At 39.4% G+C, this 21,448-nt stretch overlaps 1 protein-coding gene across 3 annotated transcripts in view; it reads left to right on the top strand.

The window, feature by feature from the left end:
* The first annotated feature begins 1,332 nt into the window (after nt 1-1,332).
* rnf19b (ring finger protein 19B) overlaps nt 1,333-21,448 on the top strand; it is a 41,868-nt gene continuing 21,752 nt past the window's right edge. Inside the window, exons 1-2 of one of the 3 annotated variants that reach the window (XM_062436575.1) lie at nt 1,333-1,459; nt 19,892-21,191. In XM_062436575.1, the coding sequence (XP_062292559.1) occupies nt 20,527-21,191 (665 nt within the window). In that variant the 5' untranslated portion in view covers nt 1,333-1,459; nt 19,892-20,526. Of the gene's footprint in view, nt 1,460-19,839; nt 21,192-21,448 lie in introns of those variants that run through there. The other 2 variants (XM_062436576.1, XM_062436577.1) reach the window with 2 other exon arrangements.

Here is a 21,448-nt window from a genome sequence, read left to right as displayed (position 1 = left end):
GGTAAAGGGTTTTAAATGCTGCCAGATGCACAACAAAGATGTTCAACTCTTTTCCCAAAAAGTTTTCTCCCATATTCTGTCAGTTTTTTTGTAATCTTGATTACGATACAAACTTAACTTGAAGGAAAACAGATAAAGTGAGTAAGTTGCACGTTAATCTCTTATTGTGTGTGCAGTAGGTCGACTTTAGGCAGAGCAAACATGTCTGAACACCGGCACAAAATAAGACAAAAAACAGGAAGTTGATGTCAACAAAGACTTCAGATAGTCTGATGTAGATATTACCCAAAACCAATCGGACACATTAAAGAAATAATGTGAGGTTGAGTCAGTGGATTTAAAAGTTAGGGTGGATTAGGGTAATGTGGGACAACTAGACTCCAGTGCATTTATCACTGTTTCTATTCAGTTATTTTAAAGCGAACTAGTACAATGCAAACTGTTATAGTTATATTATGTAACATTACACATGTCAACATACAGGCTACTAGTTTTTTAACCTTTCTGATGAGAAAGCAAAAAAACAACAACATACAGGCAGAAAAGTTTTGGCAGATATAAAGCTGCTTTGAATAAATCAAAGTATTTGTAAACCTTAAAAAATAGTGTCCCAGATTACAAAATCTACTCATTCTGAAACGATTTGGCACCAGGAACATAATATATACACTAATATATATATATATATATATATATATATATATATATATATATATATATATATATATATATATATATATATATATATATATATATATATATATATATATATATATATATATATATATATATATATGTATATGTATGTATGTATGTATGTATATATATATATATATATATATGTATATGTGTGTGTTTGTGTGCCATTTTCCTTTTCAGTACATAACCAAAAACTGTCTTCTGATTAAACAAGGAAACATCTCAGGGATTTCATAATGATATTCGGTGTTGATATGTGTTGGATTCATATTCAAAAAAGTGTCTCACATTACTGTAATCCACTTTAATAAGTGCAGATTTAAAGCTTAGTGCATTGAAACTGAGAACAATGGTTTCTGTTTTACTTCATTCTTCAACATTCCCTCTACACTAAATTTGGCTTTACAGTAATAGGGGAGGGGGGGGGAGGGTGATGCCAATGGGAGGGGTTTCCAAATTGTCTGTGTTGTGACGTCACCAATCGGGGCTTTCCTCCATGACGTCAGAGGGAGGGGGCGGGGCTGCAGCCACACAGGGAGAGCTGAGCTGCGGAGATCACACAGCCTCTCACCGCTGCTTCTGCTTTACCAGGAGCCCCCTCCCTTCTTCTCCCCCCAAAAAAAAACCCAAGAGGAGAGAGAGAGGCGGGCACAGTAACAGAGCAGTAACACCAGGACTGTTTTCACGTACAGATTACAGATTAAAAGCGAGGAAACGCAGGATAGGTGCTGCCCCAGCCTCTCCTGAAGAAGACAATCCGGTAAGTGCCCCTCTCATAATGAACCATCTGTCTATGTCTCTCTCTCTCTCTCTTTCTTTTCTCTCTCTCTCTCTATCTATGCTGCTGCTTTATGTTTGACATGTCATGGGTTTAAATTACCTGGATTTATAGATAAACAGGAACAGGACAGGCTGAAAGGGAGTGATGCAACCCCATAATATCTGTTTTTTTTTTCTTCCTGTGCAGTTATTCATACACTCATCATCTGGCAGTGATGAGATTGAAAACACCCAAATTATCATTACAAAAAAAGGGGGGGGGGGGAATCTAATAAAACATGTTAGCAATGAGGTTGATACTGTACAATGAAGGGATGATACAAATCAGGCTCCTGCTTCACACCTGGAAATAATTATTAACTATAAAAGCCCCCAAAAATGGTCTTTTATAGCTTCTGTACAGTCATTGTCTAAGTCATGCAGGATGTCTGAGAGTTAAAACTGCTCCCCTAGCTTTCTCTCTCTCTCTCTCCCCCCCCCCCCTTAAAAAACATTCCTGTCTGCTCTTGCTCTTGCCACTCCCCGGCTGATGTTTGGTCTGAGGACATGGTGTGTCTTCCTGTAAAGGAAAAAAAAGAACAAGTACATCTTCCAAAAACATGAATTTAAAAAAAAAAAGAAAAGAAGAAAAGCTGGAAACATGAGCCAGCAGTAGAGCTCATGACAGGAGAGATATGATGATAAAGAGGAAGAGGAGGAGGTGAATGTTAAGTTTAATTCTTTTTAGAGATTAATTCCTATGATTTTGTGTTTGAGCATCATAAAATATCATATTGTGTTCTTGTAGCATTGGTGAAATAACTCTTAAACAATGAAGGTTTCACATGAATATCGTTCCAACACTAGAAATGATTAATATTTATAACTGTCTGGGTTAAAACAGCAAGCAGCTAAACATCAGCCAGCACTAGTTAAAAAGAGCGAGGTCTCAATGTAGCTGCTCTCAATAGATTGCATATAATATGTTTGGAGTATCCTTATAGTTAAAATACTGTAGGATTGGATAACTCCTCATTTAACATGTATGATTTAGTGAATAGCCGATGTTAGTGTAAGATTTGTTTATATTTTAATGGATGATAAATGTTTGTTGAAGAGGATGAAAGGTTTTCTCTTGGCTCTAATGCAGAACAGCAACAGCAACTAATCATTAATTACATTTGTTTAAATATACCTAAGTAGTTAATGGATGGGAACGGACATTATGAGCTGCAGAGCGCTCCTTCTCTGACTAACTTAGGATGATACTGTCTGAAGTGGACCGATGCAGTAAACTCCACCCGGATCATTCCTATTTTTTTTTTTCTTTTATGATTTGATATCACGAATACAGCTCCATTAAATCTGCATCTTATCACAGATATAACACGTGAAATAGCAGCACAGATAAAGATACATGTCACAGTTTCTCTTTAAGATAGGTTGTCCACCATAAAATTAGAGTCAAATGTGAAATTCAATCTTTGAAATGTGAAATGCTTCAGTGCACATGCAACGTTATCACTTCACATGTGAACCCAAAGCTCACATTTTGGAAATCACGTTTGTATCTTAAAATGCACATGTGAAAAAAGACAACATGTTTTTATCTTTACATGTGGAAAGGATAGTTTAGTGTCACATGTGAACCTAAGTTTCACATTTGGAAATCACATGTGCATCTTCAAATTCAAATAAAAACAACATGTCTATATACGTGAATGCAACTTTACATATGGAAAGGATAGTTTCATATTTGGAAATCACTCATATAGCTTAAATTCACATGTGAAAACAAAGTATTTGGCTTTATAATTGAATGCAAACTGATCGAATTTTATATGTGAATAAATCAACATTCCCTACATGAATAAGCACAAGTGTGTGATTAAAGACGTGTTTCAAGTTTGACATCTTACCTTATTTGCACATATGTAAAATATCATCATGAATAATTTAATATTACTTAAAGATTTTGTGGGAAAATATGAGGCAACATGTTTTATAACCGAAGCTGTGATCTGTCTTTTAATGTGGACAATATCAGTCGTACTATTACCACAAACATAATCCAGTATCGTCAGATTGCTGCATCATCACTGAGACTACAGGCTTAAGAGTTATTTTTCAAATATTGATTTAACCTTGAACCCGTATCTTAGTTTACGTCTGGTTTCTGTGAATATTTGTTTGCATTGGCTCCATTTCTACTTCAAACAGCTTGTAGGGTTGACGGAGGAGGGGAAGCCAGGTGAGGTTGTTTCAGGACAGGTGCAGCTTTACAGCATATCTTTTTTAATACCTGCTCTACTAAATCAATTATAGCACAAATATAACTGTATTTTAACTTTTAATGGCCTTAAGATGAGATAAAAGCATTTTCAGTGGTTTGTATGCAGTATTTTAAAGTCATAAACTTAAAAGATTGTCTAATTATTGCACATTTGCACTGTGGGTGGTGTGATAGGAAAATTAACTCCTCCATGTGATGATAGCAAACATGCACCATATGTTGTTATGATGTGGAAAAATAATCCCAACCAGACTGTCCTAGAAAAAAAAACCCCAGCACATCTTGTCAAGGATGTGAGGTCAAACAGTCAGGTTTTTGTCCTCTGTGTTTATGTCGGGAAGCAGTTCCTCTTACTCGTTGTGTGATGTGTTTGAACATTACCTCATCCTTAGAGGAGGTTTTGGTTCCCCATATCGTTCAGTGTCTCAGGTTACAGACAATAGCTAGGAATTACATGCTCAGTTGTCAATTGTACTGTCTGTATCCGCGTATTGTGGGTGCCGTTTCCTCTCCGAAACCTGAAGCCACTCGTCCAGCTTACTGAAGTTACTGCTGCTCACTTCATCCGTCTCTGTCCAGGCCTCGGATTGTGTGGGAGAGGAGGTTGTTTTGAATATGTGTGTGTGTGTGTGTGTGTGTGTGTGTGTGTGTGTGTGTGTGTGTGTGTGCGTGTGCGTGCGTGTGTGTGTGTGTTTTAATAGGAGGTGTAAAGGGGCTCAGAGGTTTGCTCTTTGCGAAGGTAGCGCCTGCAGGCCTGACATTAAACATTCAACAACTCAGCAGTATGGCTCCTGAATGCACCCTCTAATTATAGAAGCTCCCCAGCCTGATTCTACCTCCACCTTCCAGTACATCGCTCTGAACTCTGAATGTACCGTGTGTGTGTGCGCGTGTGTGTGTGTGTGGGAAAAGGAGAGAGTGGTGTTAATGACAGTCAGTGGGAGACGGAGAGAAAATGCTCCATCTCTCCATTTGTGTGACCATCTGCCTCCAACTACATTTTTTCCCTTAAGATGTAACATTCAAGGTTTTCCTGATTTGATTATCTTTTTTTCCCCCCCGAATATAAAACAGCAAAAATGGAAAACAAATGTGAAAAGCGGTGGTCATAACAGTATTTTAAGTCAAATCCAAAACTCAAGTACAAAAGAAATGAGATGATAAAAGCAACCTGAAACCATCACATAGCTGACATGTTTGCTAAATAAAAGACCTAAATGATTAATTCACTGTTGAAATAGTAAAATGACTTCGCTGTTTTAAAATGTGTCTGTTGCATTACAGCATTTAAGCATTTGGTTAAAACTTCTTTGCATATTATTTGATTAGATATTTCCTGATTTAGTTTGCAAATTTTACATTTTTGCCTGAAAACGAGCAAAAGAAAAGGCGTGTATGAGGTGAAGGCAGCTGATTTAAGTTAAGTTAAGCAAATAGCAGAAGGTTTTTAGAGCTTTTTGAGCAACACTTTCACTTTCACAAGTATTTATTTAACCTATTTTTGTTATAAAAATATTGATTATATGAACTTTAAGGTTGCATGTTTCTTCAATTAACTTTAACTGAAACCACAGCTTCTGTGTTGACTTATGTAAACAAATCAGAGCATGATTAAGATAAAACTAAATAATGACATAACGTAAATTGAAAAGGCAAATCCGTCTGATAATCAGGCTCCACCTGTATTGAAACTCAGCTAAAATTAACACCAGTGCTAAAACAACATCCATTCACAAATATGCTTCTACTTCTTCAACAAGCACCAGATTTTAGGAGATCCGTCTGCAAATTCCTCTTAAATTAAATCAACTTACTGATTAGTTATAAAGTTTTTTGACAACAAAGACTTTCTTTCAGTTGGTCACTAGCAGAAAGATAGAGGAGAGATTGCAGACATACCTGATTTTTATCCTCATTTCTGTTTTGATATGGAAATTGTCCAACTGTGTGGTTGACTTCCAGTGAAAAAAGGGTGTGTAAACATAATAATGAGTCATCTCCACACACACACACGCACGCACGCACGCACGCACGCACGCACGCACGCACACACACACACACACACACACACACACGTTACAAATGTTTTATTTTAAAAGAAGCAGAAATCTTAGCGTGAGCAATACTTTGCCAGATGTTTGGATGGTTTGTCGTGGTGAGAGGCTTCTTCACACACACACACACACACACACACACACACACACACACACACACACACACACACACACACACAGTGCAGAGCTTTGTGTGTAATCTGTATTCCAGGGAAGAGCTGACCCTCATTTCTGGTTGAGAGCATGGTTTTTCCACAGAAGGAAGGGCTGCCTCCCTGATGGGTGATATCATTGTATCATCTCGCCCACAAGTACGAGCCAAAACTCTAATCGCTCTGCTTACAGAATAACAGCCTCTCTGCAGCACTTCATGTGGGTGGCTCTGTTGTTCAGAGAGCATTTCTTGTAGATGTGTGAAATATTGACAGTAAACAATAAGTACTTCGTGTTTGGTGTGAGAGTAACGTTAGATCTCTTCAGGCTTTGTTTGACTAAAAAAAAATAATTGTAGTTTCAACCAACTCGATTTTTACATGAACAAATAGCTAAAAGCGAAACAGTCTAAAAGTGTGTGTGTGTGTGTGTGTGTGTGTGTGTGTGTGTGTGTGTGTGTGTGTGTGTGTGTGTGTGTGTGTGTGTGTGTGTGTGTGTGTGTGTGTGTGTCCGTAACAGTCCACACTAGCTTTCAATTTAAACTTAAGCAGACTTGTTGTAACTTGACTTTTTCATCATTTTACTCTTTTTTTTATCACTCTTCTAAAACATGTCTGCTTAATTATTTCCTTTATTTGACATTTTATTGTTATCATATTGTTTTGATCATATTTTGTATCCTTCTAGCATGCATGAATGTGAACTCAGGGCATTGACGTAAAAGAACAGGGTCAATTTTCCTTTTATTTATATTAAAGAAACCAACAATGAGTGATAAGCTTATCTTTCATCTCTTTTTCACAGACTGATAAGGTGTACTCTAATTATCTGCAGCTACGCCCGGCACCATTTTGGTGGTTCGGTACAACAGTTGCCTTTGAATTAATGTTTGAATGCGTGACGGACAGACAGGAACAAGAGATACTAGTAAAAGATTGTGGTGTTGGTGTAAACAGCATTTTTTAAAATGTCAAACTTTATCATTAGATAAGGATCTTTCAACTCGTCAAATATTCATCACCACTCATTAAAGGCTATTCTCTGCTCACAAAATGAGGTATTAGTCATTATGGGTTCATATTATTATAATTATAGTTATCATAATAATGATTCTTATTATTACGACTTCCAGCCAGACATTAATATGAGTTATGAGGTTGAATATTTGTGGTTTTCGGTGGTGGGTTTTGGTTTCAGTATCGCTTTTGTGCTATTGTGGATTCAGAACGCCGTTATTGTCGAGCATCTGCCTTTTTTTTCATGGCTCCGCTTGAAGAATATTAAAAATTTAGCTTCCTGCTCATTCCAGTTATTTTAGAGAATAAGATACTGTCCGTTACCAGATAGGCATACATGAGGCTAGCGGAGTTGTGAAGTCCAGACTAAAATATCTCAACAACTTTCAGATAAGCTGCGACTGAAGCTTTAACAGACATTCGTGGAGCTCGACTTTGGTGATCCTCCGACTTTTCTCTTTAGCGCCACCGTGTGGTTGACATTTTTACTTTTGGGTATAATTTCTTGGTATTTATTGAATGGAGGGTCTTGAAATTGTGTGCAGATATTCATGTTCTCATCATGTTTTGATATTTAATTCAAAATAACTTTGTTGACTCTTATTTTTTCATATTTGCAAAACTAATGAAACTCCCATCAGCCTCAGCCGTACCTAGCGTTTAGTGCTAATTAGCAAATTGTAGCATGCTAACATGCTAAACTAAGCTGGTGGACATGGTAAACAGCAGCAGTTAGCTCACAAAGTTGCTAGCATGATTCTTTTAATTTGGATTCTGAAGCTTGTGAAATAATCATTGACTAAGATCTACTTACTAGCCTTCAACGTCTCACATTGTTCATCAGTCAAGGTTTAAAGGTGCAGTGTGGAGAATTTGTGTTTTTCACAAGTTTCACACGTTCTCCTACAAATTGGTTGCAGTCACCACTAGATGCCACTAAATCTTACGCACTGGTCCTTTAAGTTTAAGTATATTTGCCAATTTTGTTTCTACTTAACATATTCATAAGGGAAGCAGCAGTGAAATTCATTTGGAGTTGCTTTGTGACATTCTGCTTTTTAATGACAGTGACAGTTTTATAGCTCGGAGTGACAGGAGTCATGTTGATACACACAAAGCAATGACATCTAAAAGCCATCTTGTTGGACTTGAACCAAGGACTTGTCTCCACCGCGCTCCCTCCTCCACAGACAGTGTTTTGATCGGGTGGAATTTAAGTTGATCCGGTTGGTTTGTTGGATTCCAGCCGCAGCACGCTATGTTTGCTGCCAGTGTTTCATATCTGATAACTTGGGCTGTTGAAATGGATCTCAACCTGATCTGACTGAAATGCACGACATGACCACAACCTATTAACCCTCACATACTGTTTACATTAGCCTCTACACACCATTAGTCATTAATAAATGTTTAATTAATCCTTAATGAAGTGTATTCTAGTTATTCATCACTATTTTAAAGGTCTAGTAGAACATTTTTATAGAATATGACGAGGGTAACATCATGGTTGATTGGTGAATTCTGATTTTTGTAATGAACACCTGGTAAATTTCGACATTTGCATTTACGAAACTGTGTATTAGCTGCACAAGATAAGATACGATATTCGATATGTATAAAAAAAGAAGTGTATAGGGTGTTTTTACAACTCTCAAATGTAAAAAATGGGTCAAATCTGACCCCTGAACAGTATGTAAATAAGTAAATATGCTACATATCGATCCTTTAAGTTACATTTACTCAGGACATTTCCTTTCATAGCCACTAACTGGACTAACGTTGGACTGAGCAGGTCTCAGGTGTGACTGTGAATGTGTGTAATGTGAGTAGAGCAGTCGGATGTTTAAACAGGACAAGGCCTTTTCTGAGTTATTAATTAAAGAGCGAGAGTGTTGTAAGAGGCTGTGGTGAAGTCGCCCAGAACACTGTGAATCAACACAGACGCACGAGGCTAGCACTCAGTCCTTTCTGCTCTAATGTGTCGTTATAACCCGGTTAATCAGCTGTGATATCTAATCTGTGAGACTGAGCCGGTCCTTCTGTTCACTGGAAGTAGCTTTGACTCGTGTGTGTGTGCGCGTGTGTGTGCGACTGTGCGTGTGTGTGTTCCTGCACTTCTACAAGAACCGAATGTTCTCAAAAAGATCAAGAGATCCTCCAAAGTGAGGACGTTTTGCTTGACCTCACTTCTTTAAAAGGAACATTTTGCCACTAATTATGTGGAGGTGCAATCTGTGCTTGTAGTATTTGTGATCCATTAAAACTTTTAACTACCTCGGAGTTGGACGATGCCCGACAACAGAACAATGTCCACTTAGGTGTTGAAGGGAAAATGCAGGTAAAACAATAAAACTGCCATAATAACTTTGCTCAGTAGCTTTCATTAGTTACTGCAGCAGGAGCATCATGCTGCCAATATTTCACAAAACTGCATTAAGGTTCATACTAGTTATTCTCTACTTACCCAGTTTACCGTAATTGTTCACCAAAATTATTTTAATTAAAATGTTAATTAAGGGTTTTAAACTCAGAGGTAACGTTAGCTGATTTCTTAACCAACCAGATGTTGATTATTTAATGTTATGTAAAGAGTGCAGCTGATTTACTTACATTATAACTTTTGATTGTGCATCCCTTATTATTAAAGGATGAATTTCAGTGCTGTATTTATTTATTTATTTACAACAAATAAGTCTTGTTTACTGTGATTTGCAGTTATCCCATACCACTTCCTGAGCCGTAGCTTAGCGCTCTACTAGCTCTGCTGCTACTGGAAGGATCCAGGTTGCCTAAGTAGAGAGAGAGCACTTAATTAAGACATACAGAAAATCAACTTTTGTTTATATATGATATTCTAAAGGTTCATAGAGAAAATCAACTTTTGTTTATATATGATATTCTAAAGGTTCATAGAGAAAATCAACTTTTGTTTATATATGATATTCTAAAGGTTCATAGAGAAAATCAACTTTTGTTTATATATGATATTCTAAAGGTTCATAGAGAAAATCAACTTTTGTTTATATATGATATTCTAAAGGTTCATAGAGAAAATCAACTTTTGTTTATATATGATATTCTAAAGGTTCATTGTGAAAATAAACTTTTAACAATTTTCTAAAGCCATCAAGTGGGCACGTGCTTCCCTCAAGATGAATGAGCACGGCGCCATGAAGATGTGCTTCCTTCTGTAAACACCACGGATGTATAAATAAAGCTGTATATGGCGCCACTGCCGTTCCGCCCTGCTGTCGATTTGCCTATACAAATGCAAACAAGGTCCATTATTACTGTTTGCATTGTTTTATATTTGCAAAACTTTCCATGAGTCCCAAAAAAGTGTCTATTGTCATGAGCGGTAACTACAATACACTACAGCACGTTTTCAGAGGGCCACACAACGAGGAAGTCGGTATCCAGATCTTTAAGTCTTCCATCTTTAATTCCGGTATCCAGATCCTATAATACATCCATGGTAGTTAAAGGCCTGAGATTGAAGTCCCTACTGCATAATTAACCACATAAAACCCTTGCCTTACCTTCACAGTTTGCAAACGCATCCATTTTAAACTTTATACCTAAAATATGAATATCATTTCAAAATGTAATGTTGTGCTAGCGTCTTCCAGCGTTCAGATGCTCCAGTGGAAGTTGCAGTTTTAGACAAATTGAGGCAAACTAGGAGTGTTTGTAACATACATGGGCTATTAGCTGATGAGTCTCTAATTAACACACACACACACACACACACACACACACACACACACACACACACACACACACACACACACACACACACACACACACACACACACACACACACATATAATGCATTATTAGCTGGTTTGAGCAGGGGACCACCTGTTCTGCCCCCTCTCAGATTAGCCAGGTTTCTACTAAGTATCACTGCAAACAGGCTAAGAAGAGTCTGAGCCGAGCCGTCTGCTGGGCCTCAGCTCTCTCTCTCACTCGCTCGCTCGTCTGTTCACGTTGAAACAATGTCATCAGTCAATTTAGATAACGGGGCTTTTAGCTGATGCACCTCTCCAAAGTTGATAAGATGCTCTTGAACGTTGAGCGCAGCAGCAGCAGCGTAATCAGTTTAGTCCGATTAGTGAAACATATTACAAAGAGAAATGTTCTGAGATAACTATTTTATTGTCTCTGTGACTATGAGTGAGTGTGCATAAAGGATAAATGTTAGTGTGTGTGATTTAGTGGAGTAATATAAAAGTGAATCATGTGAAAATAATGTTTTGTAACAATATACAGGCCGCTAAACTGGTTTGTTAGGGTGAGATGTTTTAGTGACAAGTTAAATCTGTACTAATTATCAACATGCATTGATAGCCCTGAGTGTTTTTGTGTGTTTGCTGGCAGTGTGTAAGAAGGTGCAGCAGCATATGTGTGCATCATGTGGGTGTTGCATCTTTAGGTAATGATGCAGTGTCACAGTTCAGCAGATCTGAAGCAACTCAAACATGCAGCAGTCAAGAGGAACAACGTTTGGAGCCAGAGCAGCCTGTTGTCCTGGGAATATGCAAACATAATAAACTGGAATGAAGTTCTCAGGAAACACAGAGAAGCCTCAGAGCATTGTATTGTATTGTGTTTGGCATAAATGCAGAATGGAGACAAACAACCACGTGATGTAATTACGTGAAGGAGACAGGACTGGAGAAAAGCTTTTAGTGTGTAACTGTTGTGCTGCTGTATTTGAGTATCGAGCTGCAACACTAAGTAAGTAACCGTTTTGATAATTGAATAATTGTTTTGATAAAAATACGTCTAATTTTTCTTATTCCAGCCTTCAAGTGTGATCATTTTGTGGTTTCTTCTCTTAGTCTTCTATGACAGTAAACTGAATATCTTTGAGTTGTGTAGACGTTGAGGATTTCATCTTTTGCTCTGGGAAACATATTTATGGACCAAACAACTAATCCATCATTTGACAAAGTAAATAACAGATTTAATGGATAATAAAAATACATATTAGTACATAGTTGCAGCTCTCATTGAGTATTACTTTTTAATACTATTTTATACTTTTATACAATCAAGAGACTTATTTCTCCGTTGAAGCTACTAGTTACTTTGAATATTCAGATTTTACATCAAAAACATGATTGGCTTATAAAAATATGGTGCATTAGCCTCAATATTGTAGTTAATATCATAGAAATAAAATATAACACTCTGAAAGGGCCCATTTTGCATAATGAGAGCTTTTGACTGAAAACACTTTCGTACTTTTAGTTAAAAAAAACGAAAAAAATCCAGAGTGATTTATCTACCTTTACAAAAATCTGACCTCTGCTCTTTTCACCGCTCACTGAAACAGGTCAAAGGAACATAAAAACACATCTCTGTATTTGTTTTCATTCTTTCATTTAATGCAAAAACAAACAAACAATGTGCTGAAACCTCATACACCTAGATACATGTTATAAGATCTGAACAGGTGAAGATAACTCATGTTATCCTCACAACAACTGAATATCCACTTTATCTGTGAGATGTTCCTCTTTTCTCCACTTCACTTAATTCTTGTGAAACTGTCTGTGCATGTGGGTGTGTGTGTGTGTGTGTGTGTGTGTGTGTGTGTGTGTGTGTGTGTGTGTGTGTGTGTGTGTGTGTTTGCGTGTGTGTGTGTGTGTGTGTGTGTGTGTGTTAGTGTAAGTGCTATGTAGACGTGTTGAAGCTGGCGGTGAATCATTCTGTTGTATAACAGCAATCAGCCCTCACAGCAGCACACCTGTAGCACACAGCCGATTACTCTGAAGTCCATATCTGTGTTTGTGTTAAGTGACTGTGTGTGTGTGTGTGTGTGTGTGTGTGTGTGTGTGTGTGTGTGTGTGTGTGTGTGTGTGTGTGTGTGTGTGTGTGTGTGTGTGTGTGTGTGTGTGTGTATGGCCGGTCTTTCTTCATTATGGTCTCTATAATGTGGAATAACCTGCCAGCCTGCCTGTCTGTTCAGGTTTATAAACTCTTATTGGATATTTGTCTTATTTAATCACTTAAATGGCTTTTAGCAGACATGTTATAACTCACTGAGTCATTTCTAAGGTTGCTTATTGGTCTTTTTACGCTCAGTAAAGTGCTGCTTTAACTAGTAAAGATGCTGTTCATATATTTTTCAGCTTTTTTGTGAATGTCTGCATGTTCATAATCAGGCTGCAGCTATTTGATTTATTAATTGATGAATTGTTTAGTCATGAAAATAATGAAAAATGCCGATATCAATTTCCCGGGGCATGGTGACGTCTTTGCCTGATGGATGTGCAGAGTTTTTGCTGCCAGTTGCAGCATGTAGGTTGGCTGTGCCCTGCAGGGAAAGACTCGTGGATCTTAAAGTGCTGAGACATAGATTCACCGTCTAAAACAGAACAGTCTGTCTGAGAGCAGATTACCTACAGGACATACCGGCCTTGCTCTCTCTCACTCTCTCCTTTTCTCTTTTTACTCTCTCCAGCTTTCTTTCCCTCTCTTTCTCTCATGTCCAGTTCACAAAAACTCATTATGAACTTGAAATTGGTCTAAAAGGTTTTATTATAGTAGGTCAGAAACGCTGAGCATTAAAGTTTTACCTCTATAGACACAAGATTAAAAGCCTCAGTAGTGGCCTCTACAGGCTGCAGTGTTTAGTTCACTACAATATGTATAAGTTAAATCAAGCACACAACATACTGATAACATGACTTACAGTTCATCCTACAGGAATAAATAGTACTAGAAAGCCCATGCACCAAAATCATTAAACCCCAAATGTAATAAAAGCTTTATGTTAGTAGCACGTTACATGACATAACTATTACATTTTGATGTCTATTATTGTAAAGGTGGAAAATGTTCAGCCAAATATTGGTGCTCAAGTACAGACCAGGGAGTCATGAAAATGTCAGGATACAAGGATGCTTCCAGGGATGATGAATATTCTCTATTAATCGATAAGTTGGTGGACAAAAAAATGAATCAGCAACTCTCTTAGTAAGCAATTCATTGTTTGAGTGATTTTTCAAGAGAACTGCCAAAAACGATCTTGTTCCAGCTTCTTAGATGTGATGATTTACTGTTTTTCTGCAGTGATTTAATAAGCGTTTAGGTTTGTGGGTGGTTAGTCGGGTTTAAAAAAAACAACTAATTGAAAGCATCACTGTGGGCGCAAAGGAATTGTAAATTAAATGTTTTGACATTTTTCAACATTTCATTGGAAATGAATTGCAGATTTTTATTTAGATTTGGCCATTACTTTACAAGATGCTTTGTCATGGTCCAAATGTTGCTCCAGTGGAAATGTTGACATATTGTGCAAGTTAGAACAAAGGGCAGGGTGCCAGCTTTATCTGTAGGAATCATCCTCTGGGGATCATTAACAGTATTACCAAATTTCATGGGAAGTTTGCCAGAAGTTTTCAAATTAACTCAAGTATTTGACAACTTGAGCCATGCAGGATACACCAGAAGAATCCCAACCAATAAAGCAGCGTGTCTCTGCTTTGAAAGCACAGAGTGACGCTGTTTTCCCCCATCCTGCCAGACTGTTGATTGTAGTTAATTGCATTCACCTGGCACAGTTGGTTGGCAAAAATGCGAAGCAGCGGACGCTTTCAATCGTGAGAACCAGGTTTGGTGAGAAGCGGTGTTATGATGCAAGACTATCTGTGCATCATGGGAATTCGCCTCACTGACAACGGGCGACTTTGGCCGATCTCTTCGCTTAGCTGTGAAGCGTTCAGTGACACTTTCGATCTTGATCTGTGTGAAGGCTAGGTCGCATGATGTTTGTCTTCAAATGGACCCACACACACACACACACACACACACACACACACACACACACACACACAGACTCATGAACATCTGTTTATTTCCAATCAACTTTTTGTTGCTCCAGACCGAAAAGAAATACTTCAGGTTTTATGGGTGAAGCTGAGCAACCAACTCAACTGAATTTCTCTGTGAAGCTTTAATATAGAAAACAGGGCTGAGAGTGTGGAGGACAGTGCATAAAAGCATGTGTGCATGTGTGTGTGTGTGTGTGTGTGTGTGTGTGTGTGTGTGTGTGTGTGTGTGTGTGTGTGTGTGTGTGTGTGTGTGTGTGTGTGTGTGAGAGAGAGAGAGAGAGAGAGAGAGAGAGAGAGAGAGAGAGGGCTGAATTGAGCAGCAGTGGAGTAGGAGGACAAGTGCGGAACAAAGTGTGTGTGAGCGTGTTGATAACAAATCAAGTCCAGATTGTGAAGCTCTCAGGCTGTTCAGGCCCATCTGCCAAACCACGGCATGAGAACGACACACAACACATACATGCACACACACACACACACACACACACACAGTTTAGCCCACTCTCATATAATTTATTTGTCTGGATTATTACTCAAAGCATCAGCATCATAATTCAATCATCAGTGCTCATTGTGCATCATGTGAATGCCCTCGGAGAAGTAAAACCTTCAGGGACCGAGCACCAAAATAAATCTCTTCATCTAAAGACTGAAAATATGTAACAATTCCCAAAACGCACATTGTGTACAGAACAAATATTATGTGTATTTAATTAACAAATGACTTCGCCTTGTTCATGTTGATGCTGATGAGGTATTTTCATAAGGAAATGTTGACTAAAGTGCTCTCAAGTAACAGTAACAGTCACAACACTAACAAATGTTTTGCAATTTGAATTGTTGCATCATACCAAAATGACACTTCTTGCCACACCTCACAAAAATATGAACATGTATTAATAACACGTTTATTTATATAGTGATTACAGTGTGCTTTACAAAAAGCAATTGTTAAACTGTAAAAATCAATAAGTCAACAGTAAAAAGTTCAAGTCAATTTTGTCACAATTTCAGCAAAACCTTTGAAAGTTGAAAGAAAATAATCTGCAATTGCCTAAATTTAAAAATTTCTTTCATCAGGAAGTTCCTTCTTTAAATCAGGAACTAGCCAGCGAATGACAAGATTACAAGATCGGACCTGACGTGTGAACTTTTGTTGTTTTTTGGTACACTTATCGTTACTCAATGCTAAAAGACACATTTCAGTGGAAACCGAAACAACATAAACCTTTCCCACAGTTAATATTTTGGCATTTCATAACAGCAAAAAGTGCAAGTTAATACATGAATTATGCCTCATCTCCATTAAACTTGAACTATCCCTTTATGCACTAGCGTTACATAGCGTCACATCATTTTAATGCTAGAGCTTTGCCTGCAATGGCACATCAAAATGTCAGCTGAAATTCAACATCTAACCCTGGGAATAGCCTAAAGGAACCGTTTGAACATACACAGTCACTGTATACGTTCATGAATCCACCTACCTGTTGGGTTTTTTGCACTCTCAGACTTCCAGGAAACATTAATGAAACTGTGACAGAGGAAAAGCAAAAGCAGAGTTGAGTCTTTAAAGGTGAGAAATAAGCAGATAAAATGTGAGAAAATCTGTCTTTCAGATCTGAGTCATTTGATGTTACTCCACTGAAATGTGTGTGTGTGTGTGTGTGTGTGTGTGTGTGTGTGTGTGTGTGTGTGTGTGTGTGTGTGTGTCTGTGTGTGTGTGTGTGTGTGTGTGTGTGTGTGTGGGTGTTTTTTCATCAGGGCGTTTAGTGCAACTTGTTATCATGAAACAGCGTCACAATCTTCTGTTGCGTACTTTGACACAAGATGAAGAGAAAGTTTCGCCGGTTTGATTCGTGCATCAGACGCCACGACTGAGATTGTGATAGCCGGACCTGTACTGGAGTGGGATGAAAGCAAAAATTTGTCAAACAGTGTTAAAATCAAATCTCTGATCTCAACTCAAAAAAAGCACCGAGCAGATGGCAACCTTTGCTTGTGTGCATGTATGTGTGTGTGTGTGTGTGTGTCTGTGTGTGTTAGATGCAGCAGAGGAGAGGGCTATTACAAACTCTGTTGGTGGGAAAGTAGATTTATGAACTGAAGGCATTTTTCTTTTCTTTTTTTTTATGACATATTTTGGTGAAGACCTAGTTTGACCTTGAGAAGAAGGCTGATGTGATGGTGGTTGCCGCGGTAACCACTAGTGAATGTGCTGTTACAGTTGGGTGTAGGGGTGTGTGTATGTGTGTCGGACAAACCATTATTTACTCGGAAAACCCCTCTTTTTTTTTGAATGATTTATGACTATAGCTCAGATGTGTTTCTTTTCCTCCCTCTTTCTCTGCAGCCAGCAGCGTGTATCGGCACAGTAATGTAGGTTATCAGTAACTCACATCTGCTTGAAGGCTGTAGATACTGAACATGGCTGCGAGTTGACATTTTTACCCCCATCTTTTTTACTTACCACGAGCGTGAGAAGGGCTTCTTCTATCTCAGAGTGAAGCTGAAGGTTTGCGTCATAATGAGCTGTTTGAATTAATATTTTGACTACAGTGAAGTTTCATGTCAAAATTGTCTAAACACACACACACACACACACACACACACACACACACACACACACACACACACACACACACACACACACACACACACACACACACACACACACACACACACATTGAAAACAACCCTCTCTTCTTATCATTTTATTACTATTCACGATTTGTGGATCAGTGAGTCTACAACGTTAATCCAGACTGAAATATCCCAACAACTACTGGATGGATTGCCATGCTTTTCATGATCCCCAGAGGAGGAATCCTAAAAACTGCCGATCCTCAGATTTTTCATCTAGCGCCACCATAAGAAAGTTTTAGCCTTTAGAGAAATGTCTCGACAAGTATTCAATGTATTTCCATGAAGTTTGGTGCCCACATTCAAGTCCTGCACAGGATGAATTGTACTTGAATGAACTTTTATGATCTCCTGACTTTTCATCTTGTGCCGTCATGAGGTCAAACTTTATATTTGAGAACATTTTATTTTATCACTCGTGCTTTCATTCAAACGTTATTTTACAGTGTCCATGTGTTGGATCTAAATAATGATTTATGGTTCAGGTTCTTATGATGTGTTGTCCGCCCACGTCAGAAATCAAATCTCAACTCAAGGGTGGAGTGAAAAGCTGAGAAGGGAGGGGGCAATATTATTAATTAATGTTATTTACAAATACGAGGGATAACGGCACATATTTACAGACAGTCTCTCCTGGAAGGCGATCATGTCGTCGCACTCGTTTGTCCACATGAAAAGTGACAGAAATGATCATTTTCAACATCTGACAAGCATGTTTGTCACACCTAGTGGCTTTAAAAATGTATAAAATAGAAAACACCAATTAATGCAAAAATGTATGTTAAAGAGCATTTTAAGGTTTAAAAAATGTCAAATGTCACAATATCACAGTTTTTTTTAGCTTAGCCACTCTGTCTGCATGCTGCTTACTGATTGGTCAGCTAATCTGTCAATCACTCATCTGAAACTCCCAGACACACAGGTCAGTCTTTCCTGAATGGTCTGACGTTTTCTCTGTGTGTGTGTGTGTGTGTGTGTGTGTGCCAGCATGATTTACCCATAATATTATCAGATGTTACCACTACTGTTAAGTTTCTCCGTTGTGTCACTGAAAACCTCGCTTCTTAAAGATTTAGGGAAGTTGTTGTTGTTCAATAATGATGATGATGATGATGATGATGATGCAGTTTGACGTCAGCTGAATCTAAAACATGACAAGTAGTAACACGCCAGCAGAAACACACACACACACACACACACACACACACACACACACACACACACACACACACACACACACACACACACACACTATCAAAACATAACATGCAACTTAATAACATGTCGGCACATTTAAATGTCTTGTACACACACTCGTGACCTCACACAGCCTGTAATTATACTGAGGACACAGGATATAATTACCATGCATACATGTGTGTTTGCATGTGTTTGTGCATAATTAGCACTTTTCCGTTGTGTGTGTGTGTCCATTCAAAGATGTGTGTGTGTGTGTGTGTGTGTGAGTGTGTGTGTGTGTGGCTGCTGACTTTTAGATGTGTGTGTTAATTTACAGATGTGAAAAATGAGCTTGGTTTGTGTTTCTATGTGTGTGTGTGTGTGTGTGTGTGTGTGTGTGGTGTGTATGTGTTTGTGTATTTAGGAAGTGTATATGAACACGTGTGTCTGTGTATTATTTTGCCAGTCTGGGCTGTGTGTTGTATGTGTGTTTTTTCATTTCTGTTTTTATTATCTGTGTGTGTGTGTGTGTGTGTGTGTGTGTGTGTGTGTGTGTGTGTGTGTGTGTGTGTGTGTGTGTGTGTGTGTGTGTATAGGTGTGCGTGTGTGTGTTTGTGCATCTGGGAGTGTTCTCACATTTAAACATCTATCTGTGTGTGCGTGTGCTCACTCACCAGTCTATGCTCAACCCCTGTGTGCGCGTGTGTGTGTGTGTGTGAGTGTGCGTGTACGTAAGTGCCAGAGTCACAGAGTGGGTCGCTGTTTGCCTCGCTCATAGTGAGCGTCGCCATGGCAACGACACCAGCAGCGCAGTGTGAAGTGGAGGAAGAGCTTGCGGTGCTCAGCGTGATGGGGAGAGATAGAGAGACTGGTTTCACATGAATTCATGATTGGTCGGGCTGGCCGATGATGTCATGTGTTTAATTGGTGGTTTAACGAGTGTCTCTTTATAGAAATGTTGTCCTATTTAAACCTTTTAATTGTGGAGCAAATATGGTGTAACAATTTCCTACATGCATGTGTGTGTGTCTGTCTATTTAAATGTAATTAGCCTAGATAGATTATCAGTTGAGGGTCACAAGAGTTAATGATCAAAATCGAAACCCAGGAAGAGCAAAGCAAAGAGAGAGAGAGAGAGACAGAGAGAGAGAGAAAGAGAGAGAGAAGCAGAGAGCAGAGGAAAGAAGAGAGGTGTGTGTGTGTCATACTGAGCATGCTCTTTGTGCTAACTTCCTGCTCTCTTCTTCCTGACAGAAAAAGACGGATTCAGAGAGACGTACGTACAGCAAGACCGAGAGGAAGACAAGCAGAGGAGAGGAGGCTCTGAAATACAGTGGAGGTGAATTGAATCCAAACTGAGGAATTATTACAACATTCTTTTGTTTTCTCTTGCCGTCTCTGTCTTTTTAAGGAAGGAGAGCCATTCATTGAAACAGACATTGATCTTTTTTTTTTCTTTTTTTGACAGGGAGAGTCACGTTAATGTTTGACCTCAACATCTGCCTGGAAGATAAAAGACTGGGTAGTTTTTCTTCTTTGTGAAACCTTTTGACCGACAAGTTTGAGAGTCAAGCCTGGGAGCCAAAAGGGGAATTTTTTTTTTCACTCTGAACTTGCACAACCTTTCATTTTCTGTTTTGCCTTTGCGTTATATCACTTTTCCTGGTAACATTTTTGTGTGTCATAAAAGGAAGAGAAAGAGGTTACTGACTTGAGTTTCGTCTGTCAGGAGCCTGAATAGCATTTGCATTCCAGTTTGGCTTTCACAAGGGTACAAATCCTCCCTTGTGTGTGACAGAGTGTGTGTTCGAGTAGCCAAGTGTCCCCCTGTGATACATTAACGTGTATCAGGGGACAATTACCGACCCTGTTTGTCTCTTCTGGGAAAAATGGGATCAGAAAAGGACTCAGAGTCGCCTCACTCCTCAGTGAGTGGCGTCCCCAACCCTAAGTGCCGTGCGGCGGGCAAACGCCACGGCCGCATCTCCTTTCACAGCCTCTTCCACAGCAAACGGAGCTCCAGAGGCAGCAGGGGCCCCAAAGGAGCGGCGGCCACCCCTTTATCCCACCTTCAACACACACAACAACAGCTTCTCCCCTCTGCCTTGAGCACAGCGCCCGCTCAGGCCTCTGCTGTGCCCACCACGACCACCACAACCACAGCTGCCACATCCCCCCAAGACGATGCCACCGATACCCCATCAAAGCCACTGTCCTCCAGCCAGCCGTCCCTGGGTGGAGCCCCTTCCTCCGGTGAGGCCGACTTCCTGGAGTGCCCCCTGTGCCTGGTGCGCCAGCCCGCCGACCAGCTCCCCGAGCTGCTGGGGTGCAGCCACCGTTCTTGCCTCTGCTGCCTGCGCCAGTACCTCCGTATCGAAATCACAGAGAGCCGAGTCCAGCTCAGCTGCCCGGAGTGTGCCGAGCGACTGTCCCCGCGGCAGGTGGCGGACATCTTGGATGACGCTGTGCTGCTGGACAAGTATGAGGAGTTCCTGTTGCGGAGGTGTCTCGCCTCTGATCCAGACTGCCGATGGTGCCCGGCGCCAGACTGCGGGTAAGAAACCATCCAATGTTTACTTGTCTTTATTCAGGGTGCTGGTCTGGATCTTATCTGGCTCCTCTGTGAATGTTTCAGCTTTTTTTTTTTTACTTCCTGTTTCTGTGATACCCTCCGCTGCACTTATCCGAAGTTTGTTTAACCTTCTATACCCCTGCAGTAAAAATAGCAGCCGGGTGTCACATGTTTATGTCTCTGCATTCAGTGTACAGCTGCAGTTAAAGGTGCAATAAATGACATTTAGTCTCACTGGA

Source organism: Scomber scombrus, chromosome 16 (assembly GCF_963691925.1).
Source record: "Scomber scombrus chromosome 16, fScoSco1.1, whole genome shotgun sequence".
NCBI classification, from domain to species: domain Eukaryota; kingdom Metazoa; phylum Chordata; class Actinopteri; order Scombriformes; family Scombridae; genus Scomber; species Scomber scombrus.
This window is presented reverse-complemented; position numbering and strand designations above follow the sequence as displayed.